The sequence below is a fragment of the Mesocricetus auratus genome, unplaced genomic scaffold (assembly GCF_017639785.1).
Source record: "Mesocricetus auratus isolate SY011 unplaced genomic scaffold, BCM_Maur_2.0 Super-Scaffold_100007, whole genome shotgun sequence".
Lineage (NCBI taxonomy): Eukaryota > Metazoa > Chordata > Mammalia > Rodentia > Cricetidae > Mesocricetus > Mesocricetus auratus.
In genome coordinates, this window is record NW_024429191.1 from 76,639,878 (window position 1) to 76,657,690 (window position 17,813).

General features: G+C 46.4%; 1 protein-coding gene across 3 annotated transcripts; it reads left to right on the forward strand.

Annotated features, from left to right (window-relative positions):
- The first annotated feature begins 1,029 nt into the window (after window positions 1–1,029).
- Window positions 1,030–14,819, forward strand: Cdc6 (cell division cycle 6). Of its 3 annotated transcripts, none has more exons than XM_040749657.1 (12): window positions 1,030–1,377; window positions 1,935–2,154; window positions 3,607–3,888; window positions 4,189–4,388; window positions 4,639–4,811; window positions 5,466–5,572; window positions 6,789–6,928; window positions 7,982–8,082; window positions 9,432–9,496; window positions 12,321–12,523; window positions 13,472–13,612; window positions 14,045–14,819. In XM_040749657.1, the coding sequence occupies exons 2-12, from the start codon at window positions 1,974–1,976 to the stop codon at window positions 14,132–14,134; spliced, it is 1,683 nt and encodes a 560-aa protein (XP_040605591.1). In that variant the 5' UTR covers window positions 1,030–1,377; window positions 1,935–1,973; the 3' UTR covers window positions 14,135–14,819. The 3 variants fall into 3 exon arrangements, with proteins under 3 accessions (XP_040605591.1, XP_040605590.1, XP_040605589.1); XM_040749656.1 differs by having other exon boundaries at window positions 1,031–1,377; window positions 1,961–2,154; window positions 4,636–4,811; XM_040749655.1 differs by having other exon boundaries at window positions 1,032–1,377; window positions 4,636–4,811.
- Window positions 14,820–17,813: the final 2,994 nt, after the last annotated feature.

Genomic DNA, 17,813 nt, shown 5'->3' on the forward strand with positions numbered 1-17,813 from the left:
GCCAGCCTGGTCTACACATGGAGTTCCAGGACAGCCAGGGCTACACAGAGAAACCCTGTCTCGAAACCAAAACAAAGAAACATAAAATTTACAGTTGCCTAGAATTTGGTTCTGACCTTTAAAGGAACCTGAGGTGGGTTATTAATCTTGGAACCTGGCCTGTAAATGACTGCTCTAATTTATACTTTTCATTAAATGCTCAGCTTGCCGCTCCGCTCCTATAACTATCTTCCCTGGCCCCTAAACCCGTGTTTGGCCATAAAAGACAGTCAAATTAAAGGGACATAATTCTGTTCCTTATGATGGATAGCTAGATTAGTGTTAAAAAGGCACAGAGTATGTTACTTGGAACAAACCAAAACTGCACATTTAGTGTTGGTCTTGTTTGAAGTGCAAGTCAACAAATACCGAGATGACGTTAGTTTGTTTATATAGGTATAGAGCTTGACCAAAAAAAGCCCTGGTTCATCAGCCCTTTGCCACCGAGAACTGTGAACCTATGCATTCATTAGCTTCATGCCCTACGGGACCGCCCCCAAATGTAAGCCTTGTGTAACAAGCCCTAATAATGAAATAGGTACACCAGGCGGTGGTGGCCCTCCCTTTAATCCCAGCACTCCCCTCCCCCCATGTTCCCAATCTGCTCAGGAGATCTTGCCTCATTCCACTTCTCTGGGGTATCTCTTGGGAACCTCCCTGTTTCCCAGACTCAGAGTCAGGTCAGCCTGGGCGGTTACACAGAGAAAACCTGTCTAAAAAAAAAAAAACCAAAAAACAAAAACAAGAAAATAATAGGTACGTTTGGCAGAGAAGGGAGGCAAAGATATTCCAGGAAAATGGATGCGTTTGGCAGCGAGGGAAGACAAAGCTAACCCAGTAGAAATGAAAATGCGGAAGCAGATTTAAGTGGCGGCAAAAACTACACTTCCCGCCAAGCCTTGCGGCGTGGCGTGCTTACCTAATGAGTCGCAAGCGCGCCTTTCCCGCGGAGGTCTCAGATGCTAACGCCCTCCCTGGCGAGAGGGTGTGGCTTCGTGCGGGGCTCTGAGACCTGGGGCTGTCTAATTGGCTGTGGCTCGTCGCCGGCGAAGGCGTGGTGATTCGTGACAGCTAATCAGGAGCGTGGCTGGACTTTGGCGCGAGACGGGAACGCTGAGGCTGTGCGGATTTGGCGCGAGCTGACTTCACTGCCGCTGTGCGTCTTGTGGCGGGAGAGTCCTTGCGGTTGTGATCGAAACACAGGAACGTGCGCTGAGGCGGCACAGAGCCCCGAAGAGTGAGGGAACACATTGCGCCCGGAGGCCTGAGAGTTGGTCCGGGGCTCAGAGAGTCGGGGCTGGTTCGAGCGTGACCTGTGGAGAGCGGAGATCGCCTGAGGTCTGAGCCTGGGTCAGGGAGGGGGTTGTGCGCCTGCAAGGCGTGCGAGCCTGGAATGGTGGGAAGGAGCTGAGAACTGCTAGGAGGAAACGGCGTAGGGTGGGGTTGAGAGCTATGTGGAGAGCAGGCTAGACCTGGGCAGAGGAGGACAGAGCTGCACTGCCTGGCTCTGAGGGAGCCTAAATGTTGTGGTCTGGAACTAAATTAGTGCTAAATATGTCTCGCGTGTCTGGAGTGAAGAAGCTAGAAGTATTATAGAAATCAGATAAACTTCGGTTTCAGGATGCCTGGGGTAATAGCCGTGTTTTTCTATGTAACTGTCGCTTTAAGAGCAGGATAATAGTTTCTACGTCTGAGTTATGGTAAGACTGAAGTAATATGTGCATAACGGTATGTTACACGTACTAGGCAGATAGATGCTACCTGTTATTACATAGATTTGTAGAGAAAGCAGAACTAGGTGTTAAAAATACTCCTAACATAACTTGTGAAGCGAGCGTTGGTCGCCAATAAAAATAAGCCCTGTGTGTTTTTCTTGTTGCTTTCATAAATCACAGGCTTCCTGGTTCTCATTTGCACCCAGTTACGTGGTCATCATGCCTCAAACCCGATCCCAGGCACAAGCTACCATCGGTTTTCCAAAAAAGAAGCTGACTAAGACACCAAACAAAACGAGTTCCAGCGACAGTAAAGTGCAGCTTAAAAGGGTCCAGGCTGTACCTTCTGCTCCGCGTGTGGACACAAAACTTCTGCCTCTCAGTCCCAGGAAACGTTTGGGTGAGCTTCCCACTCTGTAAGCACATCTTTGTGACTAACTGCCCTCAGGCCTCTCCTTTCTTTCGTTCGTTCTTTCTTTCTCCCTTTCTTTCTTTTTTTGGTTTTTCAAGACAGGATTTCTCTGTGGCTTTGGAGGCAGGCCTCTCCTTTCTTGATGTGAGATGCCTGGCAGTTAAAACCAAAGCTCTGTCTGGAGTCATAATGGCTGCTAAGTGCACGCACAGTTAAGCCATTCGCCAACAGATCATTTTCTGACAGACCTAGTAAGTTTGATCTTCACTTCGTTAGTTCTGTCCTTTAAAATTACCTTAAAGTTACGTGGTATTATGAAATTTGCCTTCATATTTTTGTTTTAAAATAGTACATAGCATTTTCATTGTTTGTTTTTTGGAGAAAAAACTTTTCTAGCTTGGGCTGGCCTGGAACTCACTTTGTAGCCCAGGATTGCCTCAAACTTGATGCTTTCTCCCACTACCAGACTTGGCTTTTTGTTTGTAAGACAGGATTTCTCTGTTGCCTTGGCTATCCTGGAACTCTGTACACCAGGCTGACCTCAAAGTCAGATGAGTGCTGGGATTAAAGATGTGCGCCACCACCGCCCGTCCATACTTGGCTTGAGTGTGTTGATGGCACTACTGGGTGTTGGGGATTGAACACAAGACCTTGTTTGTGCTAGGAAGTGCTATACCACTTAGCTATACATGGCCCGGTCTGAGAGCTTTAGTATTGTTAATGGTACATGCTCGTTGAGTATGGTGGTAGGCGGGCATATGTTGTTGGGGGTGCTCTGGACATATCTGAAGATTGTAGTCTGCTACAATTGAGGGGTGATATTTGAGCAATGAGTGAAAACTAATAGTGGGGCCGAACATCTGACTGCAAACAGCAGCTTCCTGCAGAGGAAAGTTACTCATCCTGAGATGTCAGTGGTAGCGGGCTGGTAGGAATTTTCCTGTTTTTTGTTTTGTTTTTGAGACAAGGTTTTTCTGTGTAACAGCTCTCTTGAGTGCTGGGATTAAAGTCGTACGTCACCACCAGCTGGTGATAAATCTCATTTTAAAACAACCTTACAATCTCACTGCACTAGAACTCATTTGGTTTCTACCAAATGATAAGATTCAATGGCGCCACCTGGTGGCCATGTTTGCTCCTTTGTGAGAAGTGTCTTTTGTGGTTCTAAGGTAGAAATTCACCCCTTGCCTTTTAATCCCAGCACTCAGAAGGCAAAAGCAGTCAGATCCCTCTTGAGTACAAGAACAGCTAGGGCTACACAGAGAAACCCAGTCTTAAAGTCATGGAAAAGAGAAAAGAAAGAAAGTTTCTTTCTGAGTGTGGGAAAGTCTTTACACTTCCTTTTACTGTCTCCATTGTGAAGGGCTGTGCTCTGCATTTAGTGTTCTGGGTGATTGACAGCATTGCGGCGAATGATCGTGTTCTGTTTTAACATTTCAGGTGATGACAATCTGTGCAACACACCTCATTTATCTCCCTGTTCTCCACCAAAGTTGGGCAAGAAAGAAAACGGCCCCCCTCGCTCACATACGCGGAAGGGATGCAGATTAGTGTTTGATGATGAACTGACAGTTAAGTCTTCGAGCCAAAAAGAACAAGATCAAGTTCCCCAAAACCAGATACTTTCCTCAGCTCAAGAAGGTCAAGAGAGCAAAGCAGACTCTGAGCAGAAATGTCCAGCAGAGAAGGAGCCTGCGCGTGTAAGGCTGTTCAAGCAGGAAGGTGGGCTCTTGGTCTTTTGTCTGTATACTGTCTGCATGTCTGCCTGCACACCAGAAGGGGGCGCCAGATCTCACTACAGATGGCTGTGAGCCACCATGTGGGTGCTGGGAATTGAACTCAGGATCCCTGAAAGAGCAGCCAGTGCTCCTAACCTCTGAGCCATCTCCGGCCAGAAGGTAGGTTCGCACGTGGTAGCTGTTGGTGTGCCATTTGTAACAGAGATGATGGTTGTGAATGAAACCTCGTGAGGCTTTTTGTCACCTTCTGTTGGATCTTAACTGCCCTTTGTGTCTGGCACAGGCACTTGCTATCAGCAAGCAAAGCTTGTCCTGAACACAGCTGTCCCAGATCGGCTGCCTGCCAGAGAAAAGGAGATGGAAGTCATTAGGGCCTTCCTGAAGGAACACATCTGTGGGAAAAAAGCTGGGAGTCTCTACCTCTCTGGAGCTCCTGGGACCGGAAAAACTGCCTGCTTGAGCCGGATTCTGCAGGACCTCAAGGTAGGCTGAGTGACGGCACTCTTATTAAAATGATCTGACTCCTAAGGGTTAAGAAAGAATAGATAGACCATTGTGTGATTGAATGCTTCCCAGAAGTAAGAATTCTTTTTCATCGTATAAATCTTTCCAAAAGAAAGTAGAGCTTCACTCTTAGATTCTATTAGCTAAGACCGGATCAGTTTTCAGTAAATCTTTGTCTGAAGCCAACATAACTTCCATGTTTGCATCTCTTTTTTTTAATACCTAGAAGGAAGTGAAAGGCTTTAAAACTGTCATGCTGAATTGCATGTCTTTGAGGAGTGCCCAGGCTGTGTTCCCAGCTATTGCTCAGGAGATTGGCCACGAGGAAATATGCAGACCAGCTGGGAAGGACTTGATGAGAAAATTGGAAAAGCATATGACTGCAGAGAAGGGCCCCATGATGTAAGTATTTCTCGGCTACGTGTTGCTCAGTAAAAATCCTCAAGCTGTTACCCTGGAAAAGAACGTGCACTGAAAGGAACTTTGCTCTGAGAAATATGTGTATACGACTGAAGAAGAGAAAGATAATGTACTTTTTTTTTCGAGTCAGGGTTTCTCTGTGGCTTTGGAGGATGTCCTGGAACTCACTCTGTAGACCAGGCTGGCCTCGAACTCACAGAGATCCGCCTGCCTCTGCCTCTGGGATTAAAGGCGTGGGCCACCAACGCCCGGCTACTGCCCAGCTTTTTTTTTTTTTTTTTGATAATGTACTTTCTAATTTTGAAAATCTTGCTCTGACTTACTTGTTGATGGTGCTGAGGCTCAAAGCCAGGGCCCTGTGTGTTAGGTAAGTGCTCTATCACTGAGTCACAGCTCCTACACTTTCTGACTTCTCTCTTTTAGATTTTAACTGTTTTAAAGCTAGTTCTTAGGAAAAAACTGTATGACACTTGTTAGTGATGGAGGGTGCCTGTCCTACAGTGGTCGGTGGCAAGACCAGCTATGGTCTCCAGGCTGATCTCACTCAGCTTTATAAATATAACTTAAGGTTAGCTTGGATAAAGCATTGTAAGACTGAAAATGTGACTGGTACTAATTGTCCCTCTTTGTATGTAGCGTGTTGGTGTTGGACGAGATGGATCAGCTGGACAGCAAAGGGCAGGATGTGTTATATACGCTGTTTGAGTGGCCGTGGCTAAGCAATTCCCGATTGGTGCTCATTGGTTAGTGCTTGGTTGTTAATGTCTCATGTGGTGAATTTGAAATTTTGTGAATTGTTTAAAATCTGTTCAACTCATGTGTGTATATTATGGGTGCATTTGTGTGTGTAGAGGCCAGGGGTTTGTCATGGTTTTTTTGTTTTGTTTTTTTTTGTTGTTGTTTTTTTACTTTATGTATATGGTGTTCTATCTGTGTATGTTCCTGTACACCAGAAGAGGGCACCAAATCCCACTAGAGATGGCTGGGAGCCACCATGTGGTTGCTGGGAATTGAACTCAGGACCTTTGGAAGAGCTGCCAGTGTTGTTGATTTTTTATTTACTGAGGCAGTCTCTTGCCGAACCTGAAGCCGGCTGATACAATTAGTCTAACTAGCCAGCTTGACCCTGCCATCTCTTCTCTGCTTCCTGAGGGCTGGGCTTGCAGGCGGGCCACCCTGCCTTCCTGGCTCTGACGCAGCTTCTCACTCACGCTTGCGTGGCAAGTGCTCTGCTCTCTGATCCATCCCTTCAGATGCTATGCAAGTTATTTCCCTGCAGTTTTATTTTTACCTTATGTGTGTGGGTGTTTTGCCTGCATGCAGGCCTGTGCACTACTGGTGTGCCGGATACCTATGGAAGCCAGGAGAGGTCATCTGATTACCAAAACTGGAGTTACAGGCAGTTGTGAGCTGACATGTGGGTACTGGGAGTTGAACCCTGGTCCTCTGTCTTACCAAAGTAAGAAAATTACTATGACAGTAATTTTAGTGTAAGGCAGATTGATTTTGTGAGGTCTGAATAGCAATGACAGAGAAGCCAGATACCACATTGTGTTTCTGCGGTCCCAGCTCTTTGGGAGGATAAGTGCACCTCTTGACGCCTGGCTCAGTAGATTTGTGTTTGAGGCAGGATCTCACTGCAGCCCTGGCTGGCTTGGAATTCAGAAATCTGCCTGCCCATCCTGTTTTCTTAGCCCTTGCTTCCTGGAGGTCTGTAGCTCTGGGTGGCCTTAAGCCCCTGATCCCCCTGTCTCACTCTCCCATGTGTTAAAGCTCACTTCACTACGCTGCTCCTGCGTAACCACTGTGTCTTACCTAGTGGGTCCACCTTGCCTTTGAGTGTGGGATGGAAGCAACAACTGAAGAAGTGGGTTATGACTGGGAATTTTATTTTTCAGGGACTTAATTTCCTTTTAGGACGACTTGCCTGCTGATAGTGGCTGTTGTTTATCTTCTCAGGTATTGCTAATACCCTAGATCTCACAGACAGAATTCTGCCACGACTTGAAGCTAGAGAAAACTGTAAGCCCCGGCTCTTGAACTTCCCACCTTATACCAGAAACCAGATAGCTGCAATCTTGCAGGATAGACTCAATCAGGTGAGTTGCAGGGATAATCTCTGTGATGGAAGGCTAACAATAGGTTTAATATCTTTTGATTTGATTGCTCCCGTGGACCCTAATGAGCAAGAGCATTCCTATGCGAATATCTACACGTGGCTTCATTTATTGGCTGCTTCCCTGTTGAAGTAAAAGTAGGAATTAGAGGACTCATGCTTCCTTAATGGTCTTTAAAGTATAGGACCTGGGCCAGTGAGGTGGCTCAGCAGTTATAGGCATTGGTTGCCAGTCCTAATGACCTGAGTCCCATCTCAGACCCACATGGTAACAGGAGAGACCTGGCTCCTGGAAGGTGTTAGCTGACCTCCGCGGGTTTGGCACACATGCTCTGCCCCACCCCCACTCCAAACAAAAATAAACAAATGGGATACATTTTTTAAAATGGGGCTTATGCTCTTGGCCTAGTGGTGTACACGTTTAATCCCAGCACTTGGAAATCAGAGGTAGGCAGTTCTCTGTTGGAAGCCAGCTAGGGCTACATAGAGAGATGGTGTCATTCGCCCACCCCGCGTCCCCCCTCCCCCAAAAAAAGAGGGCCTATGGGAAAGCATTTGTAGTTTCAGTTGCTTTTTTATTCCGTTCAGAAATCTCTACAGCACATCCCTGTAAAATCCTTAAATATATGCAATATGTCCCTTATGCCTAAAAAGTGGCCAATAAGGTTTAGGCCTTCTGAGTGTTAAGCTCAGATCCCCCTAAGCATACACTCCCAGTCCCAGAGTTAGATTTAATTTGTGATAATACTTCCATTTAGAACCTAAATTTCTAAGAGAAACTCTCAGAGTTCAAATTGTCTTTTTATTTTATTGCTTATTTATTGATGGTACTGGGATTCACAAGGCCTCGTGTTAGTAAGTGCTCCACACCGAGCTTTATTTATCTTATATTTATTATATATTTCTTTGAGACAGCCTCGCTGTGTTAGCTTGAGTTTAGATCCTCCTGCATTGGTCTTCCAGGTAGCTAGGATTACTTACAGGCAGGCCTGTGTTCCTGAGCCTGACTCAGATGTCTTCTGTGTCTTGTCTAAAGGTGTCAAGAGAACAGGTTCTGGACAGTGCTGCCATCCAGTTCTGTGCCCGCAAAGTATCGGCTGTTTCAGGAGACATCCGTAAAGCACTGGATGTTTGCAGGTGAGTTATGGCACTGTTGACTGTTTTTATTAAAAAAGGGGCAGGGGGAATGCTGTCAATTGTCTCATGTAACTCAAATGAATGTGGCTTAAGAGGCCCCACTCTGCTACTTTTTATGCTGAGAAAAGAGGACTTGTTTCTCAGCGGGAGCTCTGGGTTTCCACCGTGTTAATGTCTGAAACATTATCAGTCCATTACCTACAGAGGGGGAAACAAATGAGATGTTGCTGGCGCCCCCTGTGGTGATTATAGATTGGTTAATTACATTTGTATTAAAAAGACTCCAGTTTGCTTTTCCATTCGCTGGGCTCAAGCAGGTTTATTTATGGACCTGAACCATCTTTGCCTTTAGACTTTCTTCTTCCTTTCCTTTTGTGGGCACCCCTTCCTTGGTGGTCCCCCAAGTCCTACCCTAGACCTCTTTCTCTCTTCCATCCCCCTGCCCCTCCTGCTGGGGAAAGCCTCAGTGCTGACTGATGAAAGTTCTTCCCTCCCAGTAGGGGCACTGGGTCCATTAAAGTGATCCTTGCTGTGCTGGCCTGCTGGTCCAACTTCCTCCGATTGCCATGCAGAAGATCCAGGTCTGCCTTATGGCTTCCCGAGGGCAACACACTTTAGACAGAGCAGTGGGAGAGAAAGCTCTTCCTGTTGCTAGATTGTATGATCTGGAATGTGAAAGCCCCTAGTCAGCAAACTACTTGAGTAAAAACTACAGCTATGAGTGACAGCTATGTAAGTCAGCAAGATTAGCCTTTGTGTGTCCTGTGTCTATCTGAGGACTCCCCTTTTGGGTCTGCTGTGTGGGAGTGCTGGAAGTTCCCCTTAGTCTGCCCCCACGCTGCATATCGCTCTGCCCATGACTTTTTTCCTCATCTAAAATGTTACTGACATTTTAGACAACCTGCTTGACATCTGTTGGAGGAAGATAAGTAGTATTGTTTCTCAAATATCTGGTCTTCATTTTAAAAGCAGTCAAGTCTTCCTTAAGCTGTAATAGAACCCAGTTTGTCTAGGGACCTTAATTTTTATTTTTCAGGCAGGGTCTCCCTCGGGTAACTGGGTCTGGAACTCACTCACTGTGTAGACCAGACTGTCTTCTAAGATTCATTTGCATTTTAGCTTCATGTATGTATGCCACTGAGGGTGTCAAACCCCCTGGAGCTGGAGGGAAGCATAGAGCGGGCGTTGAGAACTGCCTGGTGTGGGTGCTGGGCACCAAACTTGGAAAGGATCTTAATTTTTAAAAAATTTGTTTTTAGTTAATGTGCCTGCTTTGGGGCATGATGGTTTAGTGTGGTGTTTGGTTTGGCTGAAACTAAATTTTAGGGGGGAATTTTTTTTTTTTATAGGCGAGCTATTGAAATTGTGGAGGCGGATGTCAAAAGCCAGACAGTACTGAAACCACTGTCTGAAGGTGAGTAGCTTGCCTGCTTCCTGTCTTCCTTTATAGATGGAGAGTTAAGTTTCCCGAGGAAAGGGAAAGATAAATGGACACAGTTAAATCCACCTATACACACAAGTGAAACACACACACACACACACACACACACACACACACACACACACACACACACACACACACACACACACCAGAGGGAACAGGGTGTAGTTTCATCTAGTTTATTTCGGTTTTGTTTGCCAGTATCAGTATGTATGTTACTGGAAATGAGTTCCCTGGAGTGTTCATAAATGGTGGGACTCAAATAGTAAGGTAGCAAGGCTGAGTTGACTTCTCTCTGAGTACTTAACCTTGAGTGAGTGCCCTTTAGGTCTTTATGTAGGAGAAAATATTGCCTGGCAAGTAAAGGAAAGAAAGTAACAATGAAATGAACAGATTGTGAGTTCATCTCAGGGTGTCCTAAGGCAGTCTCCAAGGGCCAAAAGATCTGTGGCTATAGGAAACAGAGGGCTGTCACAAATGAGGTTTAGTTTCCCTTTTCCTCAACCCTGTTTCCTTCACTGGTAAATTTTCATCAGTATTTATTTTATTCTTAGTTAGTTTTGTTTTTTTTTTTTTTTTTTTTTTTTGGTTTTTCGAGACAGGGTTTCTCTGTGGCTTTGGAGGCTGTCCTGGAACTAGCTCTTGTAGACCAGGCTGGCCTCGAACTCACAGAGATCCGCCTGCCTCTGCCTCCCAAGTGCTGGGATTAAAGGCGTGCGCCACCAACGCCCGGCTAGTTTTGGGTTTTTAAGACAGGCTTTTTCTGTGTAACAGCTTTGGCTGTCCTGGAACTCGTCAGTGTTTATTAAAAGAAACAATTTAAAATGTTTCAGTAGTAACCAGACTTAGTAGTTGGGCTGTGACCGTATATACCAACATGTGGACTTGGATCTTTTGGGTTATTTCTTCCTTACTGGCTCCTTTCCCCTAGCAGAGCACATGGGCTTGGTGTGGTGCTGGGAGCACCACTAGAGCACACTGCTAAAAGAGCTTCAAGTTCCAGGTGTAAACTGTGGGACCAACCTAATTCCTGTCTTTTCTGGGGGTCAAATCTCAACGGCCTAGCTGTATAGAAAACTATAGTGACTTCAGCTAAATATGAGGAACTTCTTTGTTTTTGTTTTTCAAGACAAGGTTTCTCTGTGTGAAGGAACTTTCTAATACATAGAAATAACTAGGTTCCCCAGCACTGAAGACAGGCAAACAAAAATTAGCTAGACGCCAAGCATGGTGGGCCATACCTGTTACCCCAGCTCTCTATGGGTTAAAGCAGGAGGATCAACACAAAGCTCAAGCTAACATAAGTGGCATAGAAAGACTCTTAGCCGAGCCGTGGTGGTGGTGCATGCGCTCGGGAGGCAGAGGCAGGTAGATAGATCTCTGTGAGTTCAAGGCCAGCCTGGTCTACAGAGCCAGTTCCAAGACAGGCTCCAAAGCTGCAGAGAAACCCTGTCTTCAAAAACAAAGCAAAAGACTATCTTAAACCATGAAACAACAGTAACAGTGAATAGGTGTTGTGTTGGGATTGTTTTAGAGGGTACTGGCCCTTGTGTAGGGAGTAAAAGACTTCCCAGTTCCTTTCATCGTGGAACTTCTGCTACTTGGTGTGTGGGCTCTGCTTTCTCTATTAGCCCTTTGCAGCTTCCTGCTTGTGGTAAAGGAGTAGAAGTAGGTTGTTGAGGGGTAACTGCAGGCACGCTTTGTTAGAGAGCAAACCCGGCCCCTATTGCAGTCCTGCTTCTCCAAACAGCGATACCACGGTCCTGTGTGGATTCCCCACAGTTCCCAGACTCCAGCTCTGAGGAGGGTGCTGTCTGCTAGGCTATCCAGTAGTGTTTTTTTTCAAATGTTGTCTTGCAGATGAGTTTGGATGAGTAAACAAACTTGCAAGTTCATTTGGGGAAGCCATCTGGAGCACAGGGATTTAAAGTGGGATTGACTTTACTGTCTATACTTACCTATTCATTTGACTCAAAATATTGGATAAATTTTCCAACTCTTTCTTTTGCTTCCTAACTATCGGGTAGTCATCTCTGCTGCAGGGTTTGTGCTGAGGATCAAACCAGGGCTCTGCATTAGGCAAGTGCTATTGCACCATGCTTCACCCCTGGCCAACCTCTGAGGCAGTTAGCTGTGCTTGATGGTGTCTGTCTGGTTCTTGCTCATTCAGGAGGCAGATTAGTTGTCTTCTCAACTTTTTTATTTTCTTTTTTTTTTTTTTTATTTTATTTTTTTTTGGTTTTTCGAGACAGGGTTTCTCTGTGGCTTTGGAGGCTGTCCTGGAACTAGCTCTTGTAGACCAGGCTGGCCTCGAACTCACAGAGATCCGCCTGCCTCTGCCTCCCAAGTGCTGGGATTAAAGGCGTGCGCCACCAACGCCCAGCTTTATTTTCTTTTTTGTTTTTCCAAGACAGGGTTTCTCTGTGGCTTTGGAGGCTGTCCTGGAACTCACTTTGTAGACCAAGCTGGTCTCGAGCTCAGAGATCCACCTGCCTCTGCCTCTGCCTCCCAAGTGCTGGGATTAAAGGTGTGCACCACCACCGTCCATTGTCTTCTCAACATTAAGCTGTACCCTGAAGAACAAAAGAGATCATGATTCTCCCGAGAGAAAAGGCAGCCTGCTTTCCATGCCACTCATTGCCTGAAACTGCCTTTTTCTCCTCTTCTGCCTGAGAGGTGGAGCCTCTGCCTTGCAGATGTCACGGCACTTGGGTTTCCTTCAGCTGACACTAGCGTTGTGTGTCTCTGCACATACGGTTTTAGAGATCGAATAAAGCCTGGCTTGTTTACATTGCAGGTCAGTCACCCTCCGAGGCACCGGTTCCCAAACGTGTTGGCCTTGCTCACATATCCCGAATCATTTCAGAAGTTGATGGGAACAGGCTAGCTCTGAGCCAAGAAAAGACACAAGATTCCCTCCCTCTCCAGCAGAAGATCTTGGTTTGCTCTCTGCTGCTCTTGACCAGGCGGCTGAAAATCAAAGAGGTCACTCTGGGGAAGGTAAGCTGGGGGTCTCAGCAGGTGGAGCTAAAATGAAGGTATTTTCTAAAAGACCTGGCTTTTCCAGGCAATAGGAGTTAAAAATGGGTTTTTCTCAGTAAGAATAAATGTTAGTATCACTACATTTGGGAGGCAGAGGCATGTGGATCTTTGCAGGTTTGAACCAGCCTGATCTACATAGTTCTAGGCCACCCAGGGCTACATAGTAGCCTTAACTCAAAAACATGAGTTAAGGCCAGGCAATGGTAGAGCACACCTTTAATCCCCAAGCCCTGGGAGGCAGATGAAGGTAGGTCTCTTTAAACAGGTGGATCTCTCTGAGGTCAGTCTAGTCTATTTTGTGAGTTCCAGGACAGCCAAGGGATATATATAGAAGACCCTGCCTCACCATCACCTCCCTCCACCAAAAAAAAATTAAGACACTGGGTTAGACGTTAACCAGACATAGTGGTTCAGTGTCTGTTATCCTAGTACCTAAGAGGCAGAGCAAGGAGGATCGCCATCCAGCAAGCAACCCTTCATTTCTGTTTTCCCCTCTGAAATCACATAAAGCCCAGTTCCTGCATTTTACATTAAAGTAAGATGACCCGGCAGTCGAGCAGTTGCCGCTGTACTCGCAGAGGACCCGGGTTCCGTTCCCAGCACCGGTGTGGTGGCTCACAGCCATCTGTGACTTTAGTTCCAGGGGACCTGACAGCCTTTCTGCTCTCCATGAGCATCAGGCATGAGTGCAGTGCCCACATATAAATACATGCCAACAAGACGCAGGAAATAAAAGTAAATCAAAGGCTAACCGTACAGTGTAGGAAGAGGGCGTGCAGATGGTCTATTGCCTGTGCAAGGGTTTATTGAAAGGAGGGGGGAATGGAATATTCAGGTAGCTTAAGATAAGCTGTGAGGGTTATGAGATGTAGCTTTTAAGTGACACTTGTTCTCATTTCCTCCCAGTTATACGAAGCCTACAGTAGCATCTGTCGCAAACAGCAGGTGGCAGCTGTGGACCAGTCTGAGTGTTTGTCCCTTTCGGGACTCCTGGAGTCCAGAGGCATTTTAGGATTAAAGAAAAATAAGGAAAGCCGCTTGACCAAGGTACAAGTAACAGCTTATTGTGTCCCTGCTTGTAATTGTCCTGTTCTGGAGAGCGTGTTCTTTGCCAAAGTAAAGATTAGAAATGACTAGTGAAGCCGGGCGTTGGTGGCGCACACCTTTCATCCCAGCACTCGGGAGGCAGAGGCAGGCGGATCTCTGTGAGTTTGAGGCCAGCCTGGTCTACAAAGTGAGTTCCAGGACAGCCTCCAAAGCTACAGAGAAACCCTGTCCCAAAAAAAAAAAAAAAAAAAAAGAAAGAAATGACTAGTGAACCGTCTGTTTTTCTGATAACAAGGGTTTCGGATGGGAGGCCATTGAGAACAGCAGGGTTTGACTTACCGGCCTAAGGAGGGAGTGTAATGTGTGGGGGCATGCATATGTGTGCATGAGTGAATGTGTTCCTCCTCACAGAAAATCCTTTTCTCTTTCCAGGTGTCTCTGAAGATTGAAGAAAAGGAAATAGAGCACGTCCTACAAGGCAAAGCTTTCATTGGTAACATCCTCGCTGCTGGACTGCCGTGAATGCCTCTCTTACCCCACCTACAAGTATGCAGCTGGCGTTTGGCAGACCAGGGAGTCTCCATTTTAGTAGGGTCATTTGGAAAGCCATGACCTTTTTTACTCGGCACCAGTAAATTTTAGTGCTGACGAATGTTAGCACTGACTAATATCTTTGACTCTTACTGTTTTTACCCATAAAAATGACCAAGTAACTGAGTGTGATCCAGCACTTGGAAAACAGAGGCAGAAGGATCAGGAGTTCAAGGCCGTTCTTTGCTACATAGTGAGTTTGAGGCCGGCTTGGACTACATAAGACACTTTAAAAACAAAACCAATGGCCCCTTTTAAAGTAATATTCAGTACTTTTCCCACTTATGCTCCTAACCAGTGTGCCTACAAGTATATACAGACTTGTGTTGAAGGATTTGTACATATTTACTTCTAAATGCAAACAATGTATTTTATAAAGAACTTTGAGGTTTAAAGATGGAGTGGATTAATCCAGAAAGATATACAAGCCTCCATGGAAATTTGAAGGACATTTTGGTCAAAGGACTCTTTGAAATATACTACATACATTCTTTGGCCGGGTGCTGCGGCATTGGACTTTTTAAGGACTCTGAGTTTCTCCAGTGCTCCCACATAATATGGGGGTGATAAGGAGAATGTAACTACAGATTGTGAATATATTTATTTTCAAGTTTCATTTGTTGGGCTGCATTTGTTATCTTTTGTTCTTTTTTTAGCCCATTTGCGTGTGGGCACATGGGTGCCAGTGTTTGTGTTTGAGGACAACTGCAAGAGTTACTCATTGCTTACCTTCCGCTGTGTGGGTCCCGGGGACGGAAGGCAGGTCACCAGGCATGGCAGGCGGCAGGCACCTGCACCTTATGAGCCCTCCAATGGGCCTGCATTTGTTGCCTCTGTAAGCAGTCATGTTCCATGAGGGCCAGAGCTTTCAAAGGTTAAAACCCTCTTAACGTGTGGTGGCGGAGGTGGCAGCCCTCTCTGATCACAGCAGAGGCAGGCCAAGCTCTGAGTTCAAGAACAGTCTGGTCGGGGCCTGGAGAGATGGCTCAGAAGTTAAGAGCTCATCCAGAGGTCCTGAGTTCAATTCCCAGAAACCACATGGTGGCTCCCAGCCATCTGTCATGAGATCTGGTGCCCTCTTCTGGCATACAGGCATACATGCAGACAGAACACTGTATACATAATAAATAAATAAAAGTCTTTAAAAAAAAAAAAGAACAGTCTGGTCTACAGAGGGAGTTCTTTTTTTTGTTTGTTTGTTTTGTTTTTCGAGACAGGGTTTCTCTGTGGCTTTGGAGGCTGTCCTGGAACTCACTTTGTAGACCAGGCTGGCCTCGAACTCACAGAGATCCGCCTGCTTCTGCCTCCCGAGTGCTGGGAATAAAGGCGTGCGCCACCAACACCTGGCTACAGAGGGAGTTCTAAGACATCCAGGGCTACATAATGAAACACTGTCTCAAAAAAACAAGCAAAGAAAAACTGGAAATACCTTCTCATACTGTGCCATAGTCTTGGCTTCCCTCAGATGAAGTTGTTTCAGTATGCCTCAGGTCAGGCTTGGATTTTTGTCCGAATACATTTTCCCAGTCTCCTTAGATAAATTTATCCATATGGTTACTGAGACTGCTGGGTTTGATTTCCAGTGGCTTTAAGTGGCAATTTGTGACAGGGACACCAGAGGGCACCATGATAACACTGCTTTGAACGTGTGGGATAAAGCAAGGGTGGCTTGGAGGGAGGGGGCAGGAAGATGCTGGAGTTTGACTGGTCTAGGAGATTGCTGTTCCTTTATGACCTGAGCAAATGGTTGTCTGCAAACAGTGCCATATGAATGGTCTGAGCCTTTGCTTTTCTCTGAGCGAGGCTGCTGCCTCCTTGTCTGATCTGGCCTTGAGTTTGGGAATCTGATATGCCCCCAGCAGATCTGTTGGCCACTGTTTCATTCATTCTGCCCACTGTATCCTTGTAAGATGATCTGGCTACAGCAGGTGGGATGGGATAGATGGGCAATGAGCTCTGAAATGCATACCACCCACTGGTGTGTGTAGCGGAAGACTCTGAAGACAGGAGTTTGGATGTCACACGCTACCAGAGTGTGCATTCCCTCTGGGGCAGTGTGCAAGTGGAGAAGACGGTTTCCTGCCGAGAACTTTGGAGACTGTGGGACTGTAAGGGTTAACAAGCATAATTGTAAAGATTGTCCGAAGACTGATGGAAAGCAGAGACTGGATGGGATTGAGAACAGATGTGAGGCTTGATTTAAATTACATTTTATTGGATGCTGCAGCCTTAAGAGACGTGACTGCTTTACAGTTTGTTTCCACACTGGGCAGCTGCTGTCTGTTCTGTGTCCACAGTAGGATCCTGCCCAAAAAGGAGCAGCCTCCCCGCCTCGCTGTATTTGAGGCTTGGCGCCTTCCTATAACTGTAGGGCTTGAGTCGGGAACATGGCTTGACTCTCAGTGGGACTGCACTGTATCCTCTCTGGCTTCTAGCCAAGATCGCATTTGCAGATTCAAAGGGGCCAAGTTCCTTCCCCTCTACCTCTTCTCTTTCTCTCGCACCCCCTCCCCATTGGAAATAAGGCTTTCTGTGTACGGTTTTGTTGGTTTCCTTCAGCCCTCCCTCACTGTCAATTTCTAGGTCATTGCCACTCTTAAGACTTCAGCAATTGGAACGGGGTTGGTTCTGTCAATGATGCGTGAAGCAGACGAGAGTCCCTGCTTGGCTTCCGCTGCCCTTGTGGGGGCAGAGGCTGATATATGTTTGTCAGGAAAGTCTTAAGTGTAATTCAGACTGCCGGCCGGGCAGAAAGGAAGAGAGCCCTTGGCCGGTTTTTCTCACTGAAGCTGGGAGCAATGGGAAGATGGTGGGAGTTTAAGTAGGATGGGACGGGCCTGTGGTTCCAGTTTTTGCCAGGATCTTAGGCCACTCCACATGGAGTAGTGGCAAAGATGCTGACCTACATTTTTCCTTTTGAGGATGGTGGGGTGTGTGTATCCGGGTCTGTCCCTTTTTTTAAAGAACCAGATTAAGCTTCCATAGTGTTGGGTATTGCCATGGAAAGAACATAGACCCAATAAAGTTGGTATGAATTTCAACCCCAAAACTGCCACTGACATTTCTGGCTCAATGAAGACTTGCCTGTGGCTAGCTGACTGCAAGAGTGTGTGAGGTCCAGGCTAGTTACCCAGAAATGAGAAAACTTGGCAGAGCCCTTTTCCTCCCCTCCTTTCCCCTTGCTCCCTGCCCCCCCCCTCCAGTAAGGCGCTTTACCATTGAACTGCTCCCCAGCCCTCCCTGCTTTTAGTTAAGTACCCTCTAAAGATAAGCAATGAACTGGTGCTACAGGCCTGCAGTCCCAGTTATGCAGGAGGATCACGAGTTCAAGGCTTGCCTGGACTACAGAGTGAGTTCGAGGGCAACCTGGAGAATTTAATGAAACTATCTCAGAATAATAAAGTAAAAAGTGCTAGCTCGGAGATAGAGTGCTTGCCTGGTATGCACAAAGTCTCGGGTTCAGTCCTCAGTGCTGGGGGTGGAAAACAAAGGCACAATAACTTAAGCCATGTTTGTAAAAATGCCTCGACTAGGGTAGTGGAGATCGCTGCATCAGCAAGGCGCTTACTTTGCAAGCATAAGGCCCCAAGATCAATCTCCAGGACACCCC